Here is a 21,666-nt window from a genome sequence, read left to right as displayed (position 1 = left end):
AAATATATTTTGATTTGTTTAACACTTTTTTGGTTACTCGCAAAATAGTCTTCTTAATTAAGCTTAACAGATAGATAAACCCGGCACGGTTACTGTTGTGTTGACGGATGATTTATTGGCACTGCTTCGTACGTACAGTAATAGTGACTGACATGAGAAACTGAAATATAGAAAGAAAAGAACAATGAGTATGACTTAGTGTATGCTAGGCTTAATTCTCAATAATAACACAGCATGTATTTTTGTATACATGTTCATGAACACAGAAATATGCGGAATTATGCATTAAATCAGATTAAACTAATTCCCAAAAACATGACAAGATCAAATGCACTCGACAGTTATCTATTCATAAATCTCATTAAAACGATAATCTGTACAAAATATCATCATAAACTGAAAGCCAAATATGTTATGATTAATTTTACTTAGACAATGCTTCAAAATGATAGCAAGAAGGATGGAGTTTGATAACATCTGCAGCTCCACAATTTGACTTTCACAACGTGAACTATTCTTCTGTTACAGGATTTAGCTTATTTTTTGTACACCTTTATTTAACTTGGCAAGTCTGTTAAGTTCAAATTCCTATTTTCAATGACAGCGTAGGAACAGTGGGTTAACTGCCTTGTTCAGGGGCAGAACAACAGATTAGTACCTTGTCAGCTCAGGGATTCAAACTTGCAACATCTCAATTATTAGTCCAACACTCTAACCACTAGGCTACCCTGCCTCCCCATTAAACAAACAACACACATCAACTTAGGACAGTGGCCCCCAAGTGGTCAACAATATAACTACATGATAGTCTAAAGGAACTCAAACCCACCTACAGGGGCCAGAACACTATTCATAATTATGTTTTTATTTTTCAGAAAGCTTTGGAAAAGCCTTTCGCTGCTCTTACTGTATCCGTTTGTGTCCCTTACCTGCTAACACACTGCCCCATTTTTTTTCTTGAGTCCCCCACACCGGCCCATTTATTTCCTTAAGGCCCCGATTATTAGCCATTATTAGCACAACAAAAAAACTGACAACAAATCCAACAAAATGGCAACCATTTTAATGCCCTGGGACATGTTCCCAAGATGTGATGGATCATCTATAAAGCTTGCATATACTGTATTTAAGGTGAATTGTGCAAACAAATAGTTCTTGTCCACTTCCCATTCTATTGTAAGCTCCATCTGAGACAGTGTGTAAGGGTATTTGCTTCACTAGAAGAGAGTAGAGAGGGGTAGGCATGGGAGAGAGAGAGAGAGAGAGAGAGAGAGAGAGAGAGAGAGAGAGAGAGAGAGAGAGAGAGAGAGAGAGAGAGAGAGAGAGAGAGAGAGAGAGAGAGAGAGAGAGAGAGAGAGAGAGAGAGAGAGAGAGAGAGAGAGAGAGAGAGAGAGAGAGAGAGAGAGAGAGAGAGAGAGAAGCCAGTCAGTCATACTATTTGAATTTGGCTGTCTGTACATTTCCAAAAAAGAAGGTGCATGAGGTCTCAGCTGGAGAGGAGGTCCAATAATATTATGTATCGCTGGAGCAGGATAGTGCATCATTCAGTGTTTAATTGCCTCTAAACTGTCTATTTGCAAAAGGAAATGAACATATTTGATTTGTCAGATTCTTGACTAAAGTCATTAAGAACAGGGTGAGTCACGGAAATTATGCTAATAGCTATTGATGCCACTTGATGATTACCAAATAATTAGATGATATAAATGCACTCACATCACCTCATTTGCATATTTTATTCAACGCTAGCTCATCAACCATCACACTAAGTGTATGCTGCTAAAATGCCTCGCTATCAATATCATTCGCCTCTCTCACCTGCTACGGGCATTTCAAATTTAAAGTATCCTCGAGGTGGCTAGGCTACATTGCTTTGGATCGTACAGCCAGGCAACCCCGAAAAGCACAGGCCTGTCAAGTCGAGTCAATTCCTTTCTCACTCTGTTCCTTTCTCAGGTGATGCGCGCACAAAAAGCACACCCATCTGTGGCCAGAACCCTAATGTCCTCTGTCAGCCGGCTGTCCCCACGGTGGCCGCAGCGACTCATCTTTCTGCTGACGTCCCGGTGTGGAGGAGTTGCCAGCCCCAGCATTCTAAAAGGCCTGCCGTGGCCCGGAGGCACGCTAACGCTGTGGTACCATGCACAGTGCAGGTGCGTCTCGTTGTGCAATCGGCTCCTCCTCTACCATTCAGACAGTGGCCACAACTTGAGGCCTTTCAACAAGCGAGGGTTCTAGCCACGTCTGGGGCTTTTCGCCAATCGTTAATCCGTTTACGCTTGCTCTTTTCCCTTCCTCACCACATACAGTTGGGCCACATCTGATTCATTCTATCTCAACTTTCCCTTTTATGTTGTTCTAATTAATATGGTACGTCTTGGGCACACTTGCGGTAATTAGCATTGTTTTTAGGCGACACACAGCAGATGGTGATTGAAAATAGGGATGAGTAGCTCAATCAGCCACCATTTGTCTGTAGCCATTAATTATCTAGGAGAAGTATATGTTCATGGTCCCCAATGTTGATAGTTTGGGAGGAAGAAGAATACTGTCCATCTGTTGCTCATTACTTTTTAAAAGCACAAAGTGCTGCAACACAACAGTTGGAATGGGGAGCGTGTGATCGTAATAGCTCTGTCATGATCATCTCCCCATTACTCGCCATACAACAGACAACAGTCTTGATGGCATATAAATGCACTGTTCCTACTGAAACAGTTCTGGGGCCTTTAGGGATTCGTGGAGATACTGTATATAACCCTGTCAGTAGTCTTGTGGCCTAAGGTTAGCAGGTTCAAATCCACTGTTGAAGGCTAGTCTTAATATACTTCTCAAATAGATTTAGACAAATTGATTACTTCAAGGGCAGTGATGTGGTAGAGGCCAAAAACATAATAATATACTGCACCAAAATTATCCTTTGATGTGATCCAATGAGAGCAATATGAGGTGGGAATCCCAGTTGTTAGCTCACATGACCATCACGGCACCATGCCACAGGCAGGATTAAAGAAGCTGTCACTCTCGTTTTATGGCAACCGATGGGAGTTGCAACTCTTTGCCATCGGCTATGGGAATCATCACGATGACATGATATTTCAGACGAAGACAATATTTAGCTTCTTCCAACCATTTTGGCAAGACTCGTTGGAACTGGCAAGCACGGGTTACGCATGACTAGAGGTCAAAGAGTGTAGACTTTGCCTGGTGACAAAGAGGGAACAGCACTGCTTATCAAATCTTCTAAAAATAAAACATAGGGAGGAGAGTGGAGGTTGTGGGCTCAAGCTTAGGAAGCTTTGAAATAAAGCAGGAGAGAAGAGAATTACGGAATCCAGGGACCTCACCTCACCCGCGTCTCTCTTTGATGGCATTCCCTCATCACTAACAGTTCGCTAATCCTGCTTCATATCACACTCAAAAAAAGAATAACTCTCCCTTACTCCCCAGTCCTAATGTTGTCACTTAGCTTAAGTTATTTTTCATAGAATTATACAGGCAAATGATTTAACTGGAATGCCAGTTTCACACTATTCGCAAGAAAAAAATGTGTTCCTTCTGATTTAAAAAAAAATTAATCATGTGCTTCCCTGAGAATAAACTGTTCCTGATACTAAATTACGGGTAGCATTACATGTTCCACCCCAGAGCCTTTAATTAACTAGTCGTGTGTAGCCTTATCTGATTTTCAAGGATTTTTCTTCTTCCACCCTGACACTGTACGGGAGAGGTACAAATGTGTGAGAAATGCGTGAGAAAAGGTCAAATGTTGTATTTTTATTTTAAGAGAATCTAAATCATCTAGATGTTGTTTGTCAAAAAAATTAGACTGCCTTAAAAAGGTATTCATGACTTGAACATATTATTGTTATACATTTTCAATGTGACTGTGATTAGACTTCATTTTATGCTCAAGTTTAATTAGTCTATCCACAGAGCCCTTGAAGACAGTGCGAACCCCGATACCAGTGCTACGCAATGAAGTGCAGGAAGGACGATGGCTGCCCTGCAACTCTAAATAACATCACCTGTTTGTCGGAGGGAACCAAAGCTGATCGAACCCCATTATCTGCAAGACTTCCACTTACCTTCAACCACAGTCCAGATCGGTGCTTATCTTACTGGTTAATAATAAAAAACACATAACAGATAAAGTCGGCCATCCTATCATGACGGGAAGGGGAGGAGGGACAGGGAAAAAGCAAGGGAATTGAGATTTCCTGGGATAGTTTCATTCTGTGGAAAGGGCAAGCAGAGAGAGACCTCCTGCTGGAATGTCCAAGCCGAAATGAAGCCGGCCGCCTCTCTTCTTCTCCGGGGGCTAAATGGCAGCCCTTAATAAAAAACACAATCAGACCCCCAGCCTTAAAGTTTAATGCACATTCCTCCCATATTTCCCGTCACACCCACAGAAAAAGGTTTGGGGGCTCCCAGCGAGACGTCCAGCCATGAGGCCAACTGGTGGCCGATACAACGATGCAATCATCACCTTCGTCAGTACTCCGTCTGCCAATTTGTGACTTAAAATGAATATGTCCCCAACATTATTAATGAACTTGCAGAGTCATGGTACGCAGGGCTAAAGTTGTGGACACTGACAACTAGGAGAATATATAGCATTTTCAGGTGATAGGAATATCAAAGAGGGGAAAGCTTAGGTCTAATTAAGTTCTTGGTCGAGACTTGTAGCTGAGGGAAAAGTGTCCAGCACTTGAAGGCATTGATATGTTATATGCGTAGACTTTCGTTTCATACAGTTTCATACAGTACAGTAACCTAATGCAGGTAGATAGCTTTGTGAAACCTAAGGTAAATGCTTACTACTACAGGCAGCATGGTGTCATTTCCGACATTGCACCCAGTAAAACAGGTACAGTGGCTTCAGAGAGTAGTCACACCCCTTGACCTTTTCCACATTTTGTTGTTACAGTCTGATTAAATAGAGATTTTGTGTCACTGGCCTACAAACAATACACCATAATGCCAACGTGGAATTATGTTTTTAGACAAGACTAAATAACTTCAGGAGTAAAAATGTGCTTAAATCACACGATAAGTGCTCACTCTGTGTGCAATAATAGTGTTTAACATGATTTTTTTTATGACTAACTCATCTCTACCCCACACATACAATTATCTGTAAGGTCCCTCAGTTGAGCAGTAAATTTCAAACACAGATTCAACCACAAAGATCTGGGATGTTTTCCAATGCCTCGCAAAGAAGATCACCTATTGTTTTTTAAAAACAAAAATAACAGACATTGAGTTACACTTTGGATGGTGTATCAATATACACAGTCACTACAAAGATACAGGTGTCCTTCCTAACTCAGTTGCCGGAGAGGAAGAAAATCGCTCAGGGATTTTACCATGAGGCCAATGGTGACTTGAAAACAGTTAACTTTAATAGCTGTAGCTGTGATAGAAGAAAACTGAGAATGGATCAACAACATTGTATATAATTAGTCCACAATACTAACCTAAATGACAGAGTGAAAAGAAGGAAGCCTGTACAGAATAAACATATTCCTAAACATGCATCCTGTTAGCAATAAGGCAAAAAACTAATTCTAACATTTGGCAAATTATTTTTATATCCTGAATACAAAGCACTATGTTTGGAGCAAATCCAACACATCACTTAGTACCACTCTCCAAATTTTCAAGCATGGTGGTGGCTGCATCATGTTATGGGTATGCTTGTCATTGGCAAGGACTAGTGAGTTTTGTTGGATAAAAAGAAACGGAATAGAGCTAAGCACATGCAAAATCCTAGAAGAAAACTTGGTTCAGTCTGCTTTCCGACAGACACTGGTAGAAAAATGCACCTTTCAGTAGGACCATAACCTAAAGCCAGGCCAAAGAAAGACTGGAGTTGCTTACCAATACAGCACTGAATTTTTCTTAGTGGCCTAGACAATCTACGGCAAGACTTGAAAATGGCTGTCCAGCAATGATTGACAGAGCTTGAAGAATTATTATATATTGTACAATCCATGTGTGCAAAGCTCTTAGAGACTTTCCCAAAAAGGCTCACAGCTGTAATCGCTGCCAAAGGTGATTCTAACATGTATTGACTCAGGGGTGTGAATACTTATTCTGAAGGCACTGCATTTCAATACAGTCAGTTTTCACATGGAGGGTAGACTTCAAGGATATGCCATTACAGTCATGCAGTGCCGATTTTTAAATTGGTCACAATAATGCTTGAATAACAGTCTTACCATGACAATGAGAGAGGAAGCAGGAGGGATGAGACAGTAAAGAAAAGAGGCACATGAAAGGAGGGTTCCAGGTGAGTTTCTTTCAAACACATTTCCCTTTATTGGCATGGTGAGGCTGATGAGAATTGCACATAAAAACTAAATTCACAAGAAACTCATACAATAGGTAGAACCACAAAGGCATTGGTAAGGACTTGGCAGAAGGCAACGTGGATAGGACACAAACAGGTAACAACCCAAAGCAATACCCCCGCTCCCTCCCACCCCCCTCTGCCCAACACACACACACACACACACACACACACACACACACACACACACACACACACACCTGCCTATAAACACACACATGCACACACACGCTCACACCATTGTCCTTCCAAAAGAAACATGATCACCCAACAAACGTTTAAGCAGTGGCAAATTCCTCAGTAGTTCACATTGTTAAAAAGTCTGACACAGATGACATTTTGAGGACCATAAGGTGTTATAATATATTACTACTCTAGGCGATTTACAAAGCAGATTTTTTTTTATTACAATGATTAAAGCCACATCTATCAAATGGGACGCGACACCATTACCCAAGCGCTGTACATAAAATAAAAAATATGTTGAAATACAGGTAGACGGGGAGACTTCCCCACCACTGATTTTGCTTCTGCATCTCGTTTTCATCTACACAAGTCAAACTTCATGAAAGGGGGCCTGTGATCAGCGAAGCTTTCATACAAAAGAGTTCTACCTCTTGCAATGTAGGCTGGTTTTTCTTGTTACTTAGCTTGCACTATAAACAGGATATTAATTGCACCAGAAAGCACAAGGTTACCTTTAATGTCACGTTGAAGGTGCTGTGATATCTGGACTGTGTGGCAGCAGCGCCTAATAGAAAATGGTGCGGCTCCATGCAGTATTGAGTAGTTTCTCTAGGCTTATAAGATGTCATTCAAGTAGTGCCATTTAGACAGGAGAGCCTGTTATCCAAAGTACTATGTACTGTATCGGCTGTCATCATTTAATAGCCATGCGCTACACAGACAAATGTTTTGATGCTAGGATGCTTGTTGTTGAACACTACAGTTTTAACACTGTGTTTTCCATTGTATTAGTTTACATTTGTACAGTTGCCACAATGTTCTACGCAAACACACAGACCCGAACTTACACTAAATGGGCAAACATTCTGTAAGTGTTCTCTATTGGGTGATAAGGGTCATGTGACCGTGCTAAGACACTGGAATGGAATCCCTGTATGTAGCCAGCGATTGGGTAATGGGTCAGGGTCCAAAACCACACAACAATATGAGCTAAAATACAACTTTGAAAAATAATTTATTGCTTTTTTATATACTTTTTCTTTCATTTATATTATTATTATTTTTGTAATTATTGTGAATAATGTCAATATTATTATCATCATATATATATATATATATTATATTATATATATTATATATATAATATATATATTATATATATATATATTTTGTACATCAAATACAATATTTTTTTTAAATTCAGGAAAGAAAATTGTAAACTTTTGTTTGGCATTCACATAATCAAGCGTGTGGAGCAACGACACAGATTTTTACAGTGTGGTACAACAAAAATACCTGCAAAATCATTTTATTGCTTCATGTTCTACTGTGTATAAAGGAAAATAATGTGGTAGACATTTTGTCATGGCTGCAAACCACTGTTGTGGAGACAGAAATCACTTGGACAATGAGCAGCATATCTCATGAAGGGCCACTGTCGAGGAGATTAGAATTGATTTTTTATTGTTTCTGAAAGGCATAGAATGTAATATTCCCACATTATTGTACACCTTACCCACTGATTGTAAGTGAAATAACAAAAATCAAATAACAATATAAATAGAAAAAATGTGTGAGGTACACCATGTGAGATGGAGAGGATAAATATTTTTGATTCAAATATTAAAATAAATAGATAAATATGAACGGTTTATCCTGATTAAACAGATTAAACAAACTAGTAGTCTTTTCTCACTGAGAGTAAAATTATCAAAACGAGAACCATAAAAAGCATTGAAATCAAAATGAATTGATATATATATATATATACTGATTGTTTCAGAAATATTATTAAAAATGGGGTTTGTTTCATTACAATCATGAAAAAACACGTTAAAAATGCATTTTATACTTGTTGTATACGGAAAAACACTGATTGAGAAACTTTATAAACAGATAAAACTATACATGGTTAACTTTTTTCCCCCAACAAAATCATTCTTAAAAAAGGAAATTTGTTCACATGCTCCATCAAAATGAGCCTCCTACACATTTTTACAATCATGTCATGTCCTCTAAACTTCATGTAGGTGTACAATATGTTTTACATCATTGTAATAACTACAGATCGACATTCTTAATTGAGAAAATGTCTTCATCATTTTAAAAAGGCTGCATTTTACAGTGCATAGCTGTAACAAATAAAGAACTTTGTTTGATATGTACACAAAATAAAAATATTCCTTTTGATAATATCTGTATATACAGGGCTACATTTTTGTCCTGAAAATTTAGACAGCAATGTTATCTTGAGCCTCCAAGATACACTTCCCTATACTCTCGTTAATAACGTAACACCACATCCAGACACCGGATAAAAAAATAAAAAGAATAATCAAGGACAAAAAGAAAAAAGACTGAACAAGCTGCACATGTTCACCACTCAAAGCATAGTTGGGTTTTTGTAGTGCTTGGAGAGAAAAAAATCTCATGAATGTTATTGTCTTTCACTGACTGCTGTACAGCAGTAAAGTACACACATCTGTGTACAGGATTATGAGGATTCACTGGCTTTCCAGGTACTGTCTCTTCCCAGCTTCTTCAGCAGCTATGTTCATGTAAACGTTGTTTTTAATATACTTTTTGTTATATATATATATATATATATTGGTCTATATATATATATAGATTCCTCTTTATATACTCTCTTACATAGAGTGTAAAACTTCTCGTAGTCAAAGGACAGAAACATTAGTGAGGTATCAAGACATCCCTCTTGGTAGACAGCGGCTGCTAAAGCACTTGTTACCTTCTCAAGCTGCGCTGGGCCTCTCTCAGCAAGCTGTCAAAATCCATGGAGTCATACTTGCTTTTAGTGGAGGCTGGATCAAAGTCGTCAGAATGGGAATCTGAAACCAGAGATTTATTTTGACATCAGTGTTAAGCAACCTAAGTGGTCTCGTGTAAAGTCGCTCCGGATAAGAGCGTCTGCCAGATGACTAAAGTGTACTGTAAATGTCTCAAATTGTCGCTGGACACAAAGTACCTGTCTCACAGATCAAGACAAGTGGCACGTCTACATCAATCTCAAAGAACCCATCTGCATCTGTTACTTTTCAATAAGTCCCAAAGTTATCCGTGCTCCCCTCCAATGTTTCATATCTGTCCTGAAATTAGGTCTTTCGACACAATGTTTACATGATTAAAACGCTCCGGGTGGAAAATAAAGCTTTCCCTGATACCGAGTGACAAAAAAATCCCAAACTGAGCGAGTGGCGGAGGCATCTATTTTGAATGGTCGGCGCGATAATAAACAAGTGTCTTATCTCTCGTGGCAGACAGCTTCACAAATGGGGCCCCCACACAGGCTGCGGCAAACTTTGAGAGCTTGAGAAATGGGAATGACCATGGCAAGCAGGAGATGCCAGTCGTGATCTAATGCTATGGCCAAGGGGTGGATTGTGTCATGCCGCACACCTTGACGGATGAAAAATACCCATGCGCACTACTTAGAACTAATTGACAGTGTCTCGGAAAACAACAATAAAAAAAAATCGAGACGAACACGCCGGGCAAGATTGAGAGGAGGGACTGAGGTCGCTACCGCATGACATTATTCAAGTTCCCTCGCTTTGGACACTACGTTTTTCTCTTTCTTTTCGCCTTCCCTTTTTCTCCTACCCCCGTCACGGGGCAGTTTGGGATCGCCTCAACTAGTTTTTCTCTCCAAAAGAAGAGAGGAAGCAGAACGAAGGTCTTTCTTTTCATTCCGAGAGACTGATCAGCTGTCTTAGCGCTCCATATCTTTTCTCAAGGACCTCGGAAATATACAATAATGCCTTCATTCCTTTGAAGAACATGTTATTTTTTCCCCTCTGCCATGACTTACTGACCTCCCAGTGGCCCTGCATTAAACATTCCCCATTTCACTCTTTGTCAGGGAATGAATGGCGAGTGGAAAATGGGAGCAACTGTACACGCCCCACTCTGAATCTTAACCTCCATCACCAAGTGGAGCAAATGATCTCGTATGGCCACACAGGAGAGCATCCACCTTGATGGACTGACTGACTATTTAAACATCGATGCCAAAATGTCTACCCTCTTATTGATACTGGGGCTATAGTATAGGTAGAGGATGAGAAAGACAAGCATGGACATGCCATTTTCTATTCTTGTTTTTAACATCGGCGTCTATCGAGGTAGAAGCTGAGATATTTTTTATCAACGTCTTGCATTATTCGTCATATTCGTCATCCGGCACGATAGCCACGTCCATCTGAACATTGAGTCCAGTCTTTCAAGCGGATGTGGTTTCTTTTTCAGTGCGTGCATGTGTAAGTTGTGTACCTTTTCCTCAGATGAATCGACTAGCTCTACCCGTGCTTTTATGTCGCCGGCACTTTGTAGGGTTGCCGCCTTAAGAACCCGAGCCTGTGTCTGTGTCTTTGTCTATGAGTGTCGCATGAGGAAGAGATGGCTGATTATTAGTCAATCAGGCCTCCGCTGTCAGGCTCGTTTCTTCATCCCCCCTTCCCTCCCGTCAACCCTTCATCCTTCTCTCAGTGGATGACACGCTGCTAGGTACCACAGCGAGGTCTTTCCTCTGTTGAACGCCACAACAGCTGGCAACAGATGGAGGCTCACCCAGGAGGGATGGGCTGATGGGACTTAACCTTGCCCCCCTCCACCCTCCCCTTCATCCCCCTTCCCCCTCCCTCTCTCCTTCCATCTACCTCTCTTTACCCTCCAAGAGGACCAGAGCATAAACTATACATCACTGTCTATAGGGTATCAAAACAAATCACAGATAAGCTTTTAAAGAATCTAGCGCTCATCTTTCCAATTACTTGTGCATTGACTAAGTAGAACGATATAGGCTGTGAGCAATGGAATGGAAGAAGGCCTCTCGATTCCTCGAGATATACTCCTATATGGGCGGCGGTAAAAGAGCAGTTCTATTCCTGGACCGGTACACAGAACTGTGATGCCTCGAAGGTGAATTGTAAAGCTTGGGGGGGTAAGAGTAAATATATGCTCTTTCATTTCAAAAGGCGTCACTTGAGCCTCTTTCTTTCCCAGCTTCCACCCCTCCCTCCCCCCCCCATCCCCTCCCTCCATCACTCCCTCCCTTTGACAGTCTGCCTGTATTAGCCGTGGCTCCGGGGTTCTCCCGAGCAACAACAAAGCAGAACTTACCCAAGTCTGTATAATTCGATTTGCAGAACTGCTTTTGTCCACCGAAGCACAGCTCGAACTGGGGCTCGTTTGACCGGCGCAAGGTGTGTCCGTTTTCAAGGGCAGCGAAGGCGTCACAAGTGTAGCGGTAGGTGATGAAACCAAAATTGTCCCTGCAGTCGAGAATAGAAAAACGACGTCAGGGCCTCCTCTGTCAGCGGACAGCCACACTATTTATTTATACAATAAAATGTATCTGTAGGGCTCTTTTTAGGCTAGGAACAGATAAGATGAATAAAACATGATTGGAATGCATACAGCTCTATCCCGCCCTACGTCTCCACTCGACCTGAAAGAGATGATGCTTTTCTGTGTTCCACCTAACCCAGATGGTAGGAATGAATGGACGCAATGTATTACAATGAATCCTATTACCTCCCTATATAGCCAACACACACGCACATCACACACAAACACCGTCCCGGGGCCTTACCCGTCATCTCTCAGGTTCACGGCACACTCTTCGATCTCGCCGAAGACTTCAAAACGCCGCTTTAGCTCGGTTCGCGTGCTGTCGGACCTCAGTCTCCCCACGTACACCACCCGTCTCTCCTCCTGCTCATTAAAGGATAGAAAGAGAGAGGGAGAGAGATAAAGGAGGAGTACTTCCCTCTCGTTCATCCTTTTTCCTTCCCTTCAGGTTCACTCGGTGGCCATAATGAACTACTCGGAACGCCCGGTGGCGAGCACTGACGTGAGGCCACCCTTTTGTTGCTCCCGTCTTGTTTTGTTCCTCCTTGATTGGTTGGGCTGTGTTAAATACCTCCTCTTATCTGATAGGACAGAGAGGCTTTAGAAATCGCCTTAGATCTACCTTTTCATTCACTTGTCTTTTCTGTCTTTATTTCTGGCCCATATTGAACCATATATATTTTTTTATCCAGCGACAAATATCAAAAGGAAGCATTTTCTCTTTCCATAACTCGTCCTCTTTCGTTATAGTCGCAGAACTGAAAATTAGTTAATGAGTTGTTTATGCCATACAGTAGGCTCCAGTTAATATGCCATTTAGAGAAACCTGTACCATTAGGAACAACAGGAGGCCGGGGGGGGGGGGGCACACAATGTTCCTCGAACCACAAAGGACACAAAGGTCACAGCGGCATAATTTTGGACCTAAAGCACGAGACTGCCATCATGGTTTTGGGAGCAATTTAATTGCGTCTGCTAATCATATAATGCAGAGCAAGCTTTAGGGCTACGTTGTATCACTGGTTTTATTTACTTATTCACTCATTTACTTGCCATTACTGGGGCAAGTCTATTGAGATCCATTCAAATTTTGAAAGCTACCTCAGGCCACTGGTAACTTATACATGTAAATCAGTTGCCTGGTACTAAAACTTAAAGTTCACCTCTGCAAAGAAGCTAAACTAAGGCTCTGTCCCAAATAGCACCCTGTTCCCTACGTAGTGCACTACTTTTGACCTGAGCGCTATGGGCCCTGGTCAAAGGTAGTTCACTATATAGGGAACAGAGTGCCATTTGGGATGCATCCTCAATGGCAAGACATAAGCTCCACTACTTAGAAAAAGAGAAGAAAAAAGGACAAATTAGCCGGAGTGTTCGTTTTCTCTGGCTCTTCTTCACATACAGTTTGCTGAATTAGTTATTTCATTTCTGACAGCTGATAAATATGCCGGCTTTCCAAGACGGCACCCAAGGTAGAGTCCTGCATCGGGTCTGATATCTGATATCCACAGATCCCTATGTTTGACCAGCAAAAAAAGCTGCCGGGTGGAATGAAAATATTCTTTCAACCCGCGGGTCGGCTTGCGGTTCAGAACAATTATATTGCAGGTAGGAAACAATCAAGATTTTTTTTTTACGAACCCATGACCATGTTGTTTTGCGCTGTGTCGCAAATTCCATTCGGTGAACGGTAAGGCAGACAGGCTACCAGCCACACATGCAGCGAATCAGTGAACTGTCCATTATATGTGTGGTGCTGAAACATAAAACCGGGAGATGGATACACAGCCTGCGAAGCATATTTGTTTATGATATGCTAATTCAGTTTAGTATCAGTTAATAATCCAGGCTGCATCACATCCGGCCGTGATTGGGAGTCCCATACGGCGGCGCACAATTGCCCCAGCGTCGTCCGGGTTTTCCCAGGGTAGACCGTCATTGTAAATACATTTTTGTTCTGAAGTGACTTGACTAGTTATAAAAAAACAATAATAATAATAATCTTATAATGTTAATTCAGGCTTTCTTTCATTTAGACCATATCAAGTTTAAACCGGTGCGGCTGGTAAAAGTTTGAGTATAGCATACTAAATAAATCTATTTTTGCAGCTTATATTCGATTCTGGGAATTATTTATTTAAGTTTCAATTAAACTATTTGAATATCTAAACAAAATTGAGTGCAAAGGTTTTGTTATGTCAGCTATAGACTTTCAGGAGGTAAGATGGCTAATGAAGAGGCCATTTTCTTCAGAACGATTGAGTTGTCAATATGCCGCATCTCATTGTGAAAAAATGGTTTTATTATTTTATTTTATTTTTTATTTATTTTATTTATTAATGAAATGGTTTTCTTTTATCCAAATGTTGAATAGACATGCAGACAAATGAAGTCATCATATTTTTTTTTAGAAGTTGATATTTGTCGGGTCACGGATCGGCTCTCAGAACAATTCTATGCCGATGGGTTGGGTTGTGGAGAAAAATCTGTCCTGACGTCGGGTATCGGGTGAAGCTCAGAATTGATGTGGCCGGCGTGGGGCGGGTGCTGCTCAACAAAAACTGCCCTGTGCAGAACTCTACCCCAAGGCTGGCAGTCAGTGTATGTGTGTGGCCCTCACATCCGCTTGCCTCCCAAACCTCTACTGACAGCTTGGCTTTGCTGCCCATAACTGTCTCGTCTAAAATGTATCCAGGCTAAAGCTGTGCGTGTGTGCATTATTTGACGTGTGCCTTTATCAGTCTGTGTTAGCATGTTCCAAATGAGTGCAATACTAAACAGAGAGAGAGGTAGAGAATTGATATTCATCCCACTTTGATTAAATTCAAACTAGATCACTAGAAAGATTCCTTATTTGAACAGTGTACATTTCCTTGGCGGTGAATTTCCCTTTTTATCCCTCCTCCCACTCTTGCCGTTTCTAACATGTGCCCCTGTGGTGTGATTAATTAGAACTGACACCGTTCCCAGATGCCGGAGACTTTTAAAAATACACAACCTGGAGATAAAGAGAAAACGAGTGGAGCCCTGAAAGATTCAGTGACTCACTTTGCATGTATTCATTCATTAGAGAGGAACAGTAGGCAGTAGGCACGGCCACGGGCCCACAACTGTCTGCCCTGTCTAGGTAGTGAGACAGCGATGGGTACAGCTGGGAGATATTAATGCCAGGCTGCTGTTAGAAGGATGGATGAGAGAGAGAGAGAGAGAGAGAGAGAGAGAGAGAGAGAGAGAGAGAGAGAGAGAGAGAGAGAGAGAGGTGAAGAGAGAGGGAGAGAGGATGGGTGGGAAAGTAGAGAGATATGCAGAGAGGGCAAAAGAGAGAGAGGTGAAGAGAGAGAGATGGCGGCGAAGAGAGAGCGAGGGTGGGGGGGGGACGTAGAGAGATAAGCAGAGGGAGAGAGAGAGAGAGAGAGAGAGAGAGAGAGAGAGAGAGAGAGAGAGAAAGATCAGAAAATACAGAATATAAGAAAAATGACAGGGGAACTCACTATTGCTTTTTCACTTTGTCTCTCTCTCTGCTCGGCCCTCTGGGACTCCCTCTTCTGGTAGTCCTGGCGGTACTCCTCCCGCTTCAGACGCTCGTGTTGGTATTCCTCGTAGCTGTCGTACCTGCGGAGGGACCAAACCAAACCCATCACTTTCACTGTCCTCCACCGCCCTTCCAACATCCGCCCTTCGATTTGACGCCAGCAGTTATGAAGCGTATCGGCCGAAAAACCCCACCAACGAGATGGGCTAAATTTCTCAGAGGGGTAGGGAAACAAACAAACGCATTAATAAGAAGATGCCTCCTCCCCGCTGTTAAGGTTATGGATCCCACAGGAGGCCCGCGGGAGATGGTGGATAGCGGGAGAGGCGTACAGTTGGGAGTCGGGCAGCTGCCACTGTCAGCACTACTTGACGTCATTACTTTCTGCTTAGTTAGGGCTTCATCCGGGGGGAAAGAAGTGCAACTTTTCTCTCTCAACTTCCTCGTCAGATTTGGCTATGCATTGGAGAGATGGGAAGATTTGGGGCTTTCCTGGTGTCGTTAGGCTCATCAATAGCAAATCATTTTGGAGCTAGGAATGAGTGTCAATATTTTACACTGCCTGTGTTTGTGCATAAGGACATTGTACAGGGGTTCCACAATCCTGCTGGATTTCAATCAATTCATGTTTTTGGTTAAAAGGCGAGGATGAAAACAAGCATTAAATGCAGGGACTGGATAATCAGACCAGAGCTGTTTACCCCTGGTTTAGTGTAAGGGAATGTGGTGGACCCTACCTTGGCCTGCGGCTGAGGGGGGATCTGGACTGAGAGCGAGACTGTGAGCGAGGGCTTTTGTGGGTCCTGGATCGGTAAGTGCTGGAGTCCATATTGTGACGAGACCTGCAAAAAACGGAATGCACATTAATCATCAAGATATCATCCAGGATATTTAAAACATTTGTGCATATCTGAAATACGTATCTCTAAAACCGATAATATTGTCTAGACATGCCAGTCACTGTACCTTGGCATCCCTAAATCATAGCCTTTTCTTGCAAGATGACAGACAGCCACAGAGTAAAATCTAACCATTAAAAAAAAAACACAACCAAAAGTCCAAATATATTCTGCCAATTTTTCTTAACACATTTTCCTAGTTCTACTGATATTGACTTGCTAGACTCTGCTTCTGCACAGTGCAGCTGGGAGATGGTCTCACCTTTTCCCCCATCAGGGCCAGTATATACATGCACCTCATATCTATGTTAAATGAGGGGAAGGTCTTTAGGCCCCGTGGCCTAACTGTAAAGCTAGTAGCCCTACACAGAGTACAAGCTCTCATTGCTTAATTATTGAACTGATGCTGAAGAAGGGAGACTTGAGTAATAGAGGGAGAGAAGCTAGGCAATGGTCAAATGTCCACACAAAGTTAAGGAAGACAAGAGTTTGGAAAGAGAGATGGGGAGTCGAGAGATTTGAGAGAGAAAAAATGGATTTGTTGAAATTGTTTCACTTTGAGTTCTTGGGTGAGTTCTTAAGATTGAGGTACTTTTACTCCGGTAAACTTAGCCATCACCTTTGATGTGGTTATTTTCCCCCTGTTTTTCTTCTTTCTGACTTTCTCTGTGTACTGTATCATGAGGTTGGTGATAGTCATCAGAGTGAGTGATTTATCAAGGGTAAAGGACTTCAAAACAGAAGGCAAAGCTAACCTCCATTGAGACCTTTCAGTAACCCAGCAAACAAACTTAAACTCACTTATGAGCTTGAGGGAAGGGAATGAAGAGTCTATCCAGTTTGCAAGGCACTCAATGCAAACTTGCTGATAAAGTCTCCTTATATGTGTAGTCCTACTCAGTACCTATATCCCTTTAAAAAAAACACAGTACCCCCTCTGCTCTGATCAAAGGGAACCATGGGAAATGTAGTTCTCTCGAGCTGCTGTGATAATACACACTGTTTTCAGAGGAGGGGGGTCCAGAACTAAACTCACTTCCCAGATTTGGCTTTCATCTTCCGGGACAAAGGGGGGTTCGCCTGGCGCTCAGCAAAAACAACAGCTGCAGCTTAAAACAACATGCGCTGCATCAAACAGAGATCCCAGGAAAACGGAGGAGGAGATGAGAGAGACAAAACCTTGCCATGGGAAATGAGGCTTTGACAACGTTGAAGCAACAGTCGCTTCGTAATTGTCCTAGTTGCCTCTTTCTCAGATATACCATTTTGATAGCACATGACTAATACACCAAGCCTCCTTGTCTGGTATTTTCCAGTGGAACTGTCGGTCTGTATGTATCAAGCTTCTCATAGTAGGAGTGCTGATCACGGATCAGTTTAGCCTTTTAGAGCATAGTGAATAAGATTATGTACATGAGGGACCTGATCTGAGATCAGCACTTCTACTCTAAGAAGAGTGATACATACAGCCTCTGCTCTATAGTAAAGTACTGAGAGAGTTGAGCTTGGCTAGCCTCATTACACCAGCCAATTGCAATCCACTGTCCAGTAGTCAAGCCAGTAAGGATTCTCCCTGACCCTGCCACACTCTCCTATTGTTAAAGCCTCTTTCCTCTGGAATATAATGAGTCTCCCCAATGTTTTTAGCTCAAGCTGGGGATGCTGGAGCAGCTGAAGCTAAAGGAGGCCCCATACTGGGAGACTGAAGAGACTCAGAGCACAGGGCCTATCCTCTACTGACACGTCTCTGACAGCTGATGAGGCCTGTTGACACGACTGAGCTGTCCACCCCCTGCCGGGAACACTGTCAGAGCCGCCCACAACCTTTAGGCAACGCTCAAACAACGTTCGAACAACAGAGGGGAAACAGCACCCGGCAGGAGGGAATGAGTTGGCTGTGTTCCGATAGCCACACTGGCATACTACTTAGAATGAAACTAAGTAGTAGATATATTGGGCAAGACGTAGTATGGACATGGGAACCTAGACGTGGTGAGTAGAGATTGAGGCTTTACTCACCTGGAGGAGGGGCGTCCGTCGGGTGAGCTGGAGAGGGAGCGCCTCCGGTGGTGGGAGGAGGAACTGCGGGACCGGGAGCGAGAACGGGAGGAGGGGGAGCCCGAACGGGGCCAGACAAAGTGTCTGGGGGAGAGGAGGAGGGAGGAGAGGGGTGAGACGGAGCCCCGTGAGGGGGAGCAGCTGGACGGCGAGCAGGACGGCGAGCAGGACTCGAAAAGCAGTTCCAGGGGGGTGCCCTCCCAGGGGTAGAGGAAGCGCCCCTCCACGCCACGGTCCTGGAGCTCAAGTTCCTCGTGGAAGGGCGGGAGACCCGGGTGCAGGTACCCAGTAGAACCAGAACCAGGGAGCTTGCAGTAGTACTCATCCCCAGCAGGGTTCTCCTCGGACGCCTGCGGGGCGACAACCTTCTCCCCTCCTCCCTGCCCCCCCTCCTCCACCACCAACTCTCCCCCCTTCTCACCCTGGCTGTAAATGGCTTGCTGGGGGCGGCCAAAGTGCTTGTTGAGCTCCGCCCGGATCTCTTGGTCTCGCAGGGGCTGCTTCCTGCTGGTGGAATGCTGGTCCCCATTTGGTGTCTGTGGTGGTGGTGCTCTTGTCTGGGTGGTGGGGGTCCGGTCCTGTCCCCGAGCGTCCTGTCCCCGAGCCTCCATAGCCACAGGGTAAGAGCTCTGCTGCAGCTGCTTGGCCAAAGAGGATGAAGATGTAGGAGAAGATGTAGAAGAGGAGGAGGAAGAAAAGGAGGAGGGTGGCATGGCTGAGTCCTTACATTTCACATGCCTGTCCTCCGCCATGACCGGATTGGGCATCAGAGGGGTTGTCGTAGTAGTCGTCATGGTAACAGTAGCATAAGCTGCGTTAGCCGCATTAGCGTCAGCGTCCCGTTTTGTGCTGGCCGCCGTCGACTGACAATAGTCGTGGTCGCTGAAGCCGCGGGGCTGGGCACCCCGCTTGCCGTTGCCGCCGCGGTGCTCCTCCTGGCAACCCCCTGTCGTTGCGGTGACCACCGAGTTGGGGAGGGCAGTGGACGCTTTGCTCAGCTGGGCATACAGTTCAGTCTGCTCGGGGCCCTTCCTGGAGGGACCTCCATCTAGGGTCGGGGTTAGGGCCGGGGGGCCGCAGGGGCCCGCCTCGCTCAGCCGAACCCTCTTGCACGCCAGGGCAGACGAGGAGCATGAAGACAACTTGGTTTTGAGTGATGCTTTGAAAGGGTTCTCTTGACTGGCTTTGTGGGGGGGCGTGGTAGGTGGTGTCAGACCTGGAGAGAGAGGGAGAGACAGAGAGAGGAAAGAGAGAGGAAGGAGAGAGAAAGAGAAAGGGTTGATAAGAGAATGGAATTATAATGCATTCTACCTCTCCACCTACCCCCCCTCCATTTCCACTCCCCACAACCTGTTTATAGACAGTGGATAAACACAGGGGCTTGATTAAAATATTCACTTTCATTCCCGCTCCTAATCCTGATCCGTATTTTATTGCAATCTTGACAGATTCATGTAATGCTCTGTGTAACTTAATATGGTGGAGCTGCTACATGGCTCGGTTACCTCCGCCATCTCTGCCTCCCTGACCTTGGACAATCCCTTGTTCAGGAAGAAGAGAAAGACACACATCCGCAGCGGACAACTAGAACACATCATCCTCCGAAAATATATAGCATCTCGACTTGAACCCTCGAATGTAGCCTAAAAAAAGCGAAGACCTTTGGCTTCAGTTTTGAAAATCTATCACAAGTGTCCTATAGCTCAGGCTTCCTCTTTCTACTGCCAGTCAAGGTAGCGAGATATGTCAGTATTCGGAGGTACATGTTGCTATGGCGTGCCACTGTGCTGTCATACGATAGTGTCGGCTTGGCGCGAGGGAGATGTCTGACTGGTAATGGAGGCTCAGTGTCTGCCGAGGTAATGGGTTGTCATTCTTCTCAGATCCCGCCTGCCTCTCCGTGACTCGTGCCGAACCCGACCCCTCCTGACAGATTTACAGGCCGACAGATGGCAGTTATATGGGAATTCCTGAGATCGGTCTGCTTTATAGCACTGTTAATGCACACACACAAACAACCAGCGCTAGGTAGGCAGTCCCTTTCCCTATCTCTTGTCTCTTCCCTTCCTTTCTCCCTGTCGGTCTTCCTCTCTGGATCAATCGCTCTGTCTCTCTCTTTCTCTGTCTCTCATCATCTCTCTTTCTCTCACCGTCTGTCTTTCTCTTCCAGACTAATACGCAGACAGACAGCCACACGTGCACGTTCACACGGACACAGGCACACAATAACCGCGAACAGCCTCCCTCTCTGGAATGTATTTTAGGCACTTTGAACACCTACGCTCCCTGTCTTTGCACATTTTATGAACGCACATTACTCTCCATCGCCGTGAATTGGACCAAATGACAGCTATTAGTTTCAAATCCAGTGTAAGAGTATTTAATGGGACGGCTCGGAGTCAGAAAAGAGAGAGTGAGAGAAAGACACAAAGAGAGAACAAGAATGAGAGAGAGAAAGAGCGAGAGAGAGAGAGAGAGAGAGACTGATACATAACAAGTTCAGTTTTGGGGCCATTTCCTGAGTTTGGGCTGTCTAATCCGACCAGCTTATCATCTAGAATTATTATCGACATTTTACATTAAACCAAACCGCAAACCGCCGTACCACTTTAACAGTCAGACGTGGTACGTCGATAGAGACACAGAGACTTGACGCAGCATTTCAGAGAGAGAACTGAGAAAGAGGGCTATATTTATCATTACGCCAATGAAATGAGCTATGAAAAGGGAAGGGATGGAGGGCCGGCGCAGTGCCTGAGGAACTTCTGTTTCGCCAATGGAACGCCATCTGTGCAAAACAATGCGCACCAGGGTCATAAACTAGGAGCCATTAGCGCTGTCGAAAATAAATCAGAATTCGATAAATATGCGCCTCTCAGTCAAACCGGTTGGTGATGGATGCTCTGCAGACACAAACACTTAACATAGAGACATTTTTTTTGTTGTCTTTTTCTTATTTTTTTCCCCTAATCTGTTTCTGTCCGGAGTGTAAATTGCGACGAGAATTCCAACCGAATGACTCTGACTCGGGGCTTAAAGAGTTGATCCTGCGGTAAGCCATGCAAATAGCAACACATAGAACCAAACCCCAGTGTCATGAGATACTGTAATTAAAGACAACACAGTGCAGAGTAAATCTATTAGTGAGAGGAGATTAGTCCTTCCAGTCAAATCTGTGGGCTGGTTCGGAGTAGTGTGGTTGCCTCAGGTTTACCTCAGTGACAAAACAATAACAACCAAGGGCCTAGGCCATAGCAAAAAGATGC

The 21,666-nt window shown here is 43.7% G+C and overlaps 1 protein-coding gene across 9 annotated transcripts in view; it reads right to left on the bottom strand.

Annotated features, from left to right (window-relative positions):
* Window positions 1-6,284: 6,284 nt before the first annotated feature.
* The window catches only part of LOC139560988 (peroxisome proliferator-activated receptor gamma coactivator 1-alpha-like), a 46,717-nt gene continuing 31,335 nt past the window's right edge, over window positions 6,285-21,666 (bottom strand). For 5 of the 9 annotated variants that reach the window (XM_071377769.1, XM_071377774.1, XM_071377777.1 and 2 more), the window contains 6 exons: window positions 18,362-19,616; window positions 16,181-16,285; window positions 15,403-15,523; window positions 12,153-12,277; window positions 11,681-11,832; window positions 6,285-9,390 (listed from right to left, as the gene is read on the bottom strand). In XM_071377769.1, the coding sequence (XP_071233870.1) occupies window positions 9,287-9,390; window positions 11,681-11,832; window positions 12,153-12,277; window positions 15,403-15,523; window positions 16,181-16,285; window positions 18,362-19,616 (1,862 nt within the window). In that variant the 3' untranslated portion in view covers window positions 6,285-9,286. The remainder of the gene's footprint in view (window positions 9,391-11,680; window positions 11,833-12,152; window positions 12,278-15,402; window positions 15,524-16,180; window positions 16,286-18,361; window positions 19,617-21,666) is intronic. The other 4 variants (XM_071377770.1, XM_071377775.1, XM_071377778.1 and 1 more) reach the window with 2 other exon arrangements.

This window comes from Salvelinus alpinus, chromosome 31 (genome assembly GCF_045679555.1).
Source record: "Salvelinus alpinus chromosome 31, SLU_Salpinus.1, whole genome shotgun sequence".
Taxonomy (NCBI): domain Eukaryota; kingdom Metazoa; phylum Chordata; class Actinopteri; order Salmoniformes; family Salmonidae; genus Salvelinus; species Salvelinus alpinus.
The sequence above is the reverse complement of the archived record's forward strand: the minus strand, read 5'-3'. Positions and strand labels throughout refer to the sequence as shown.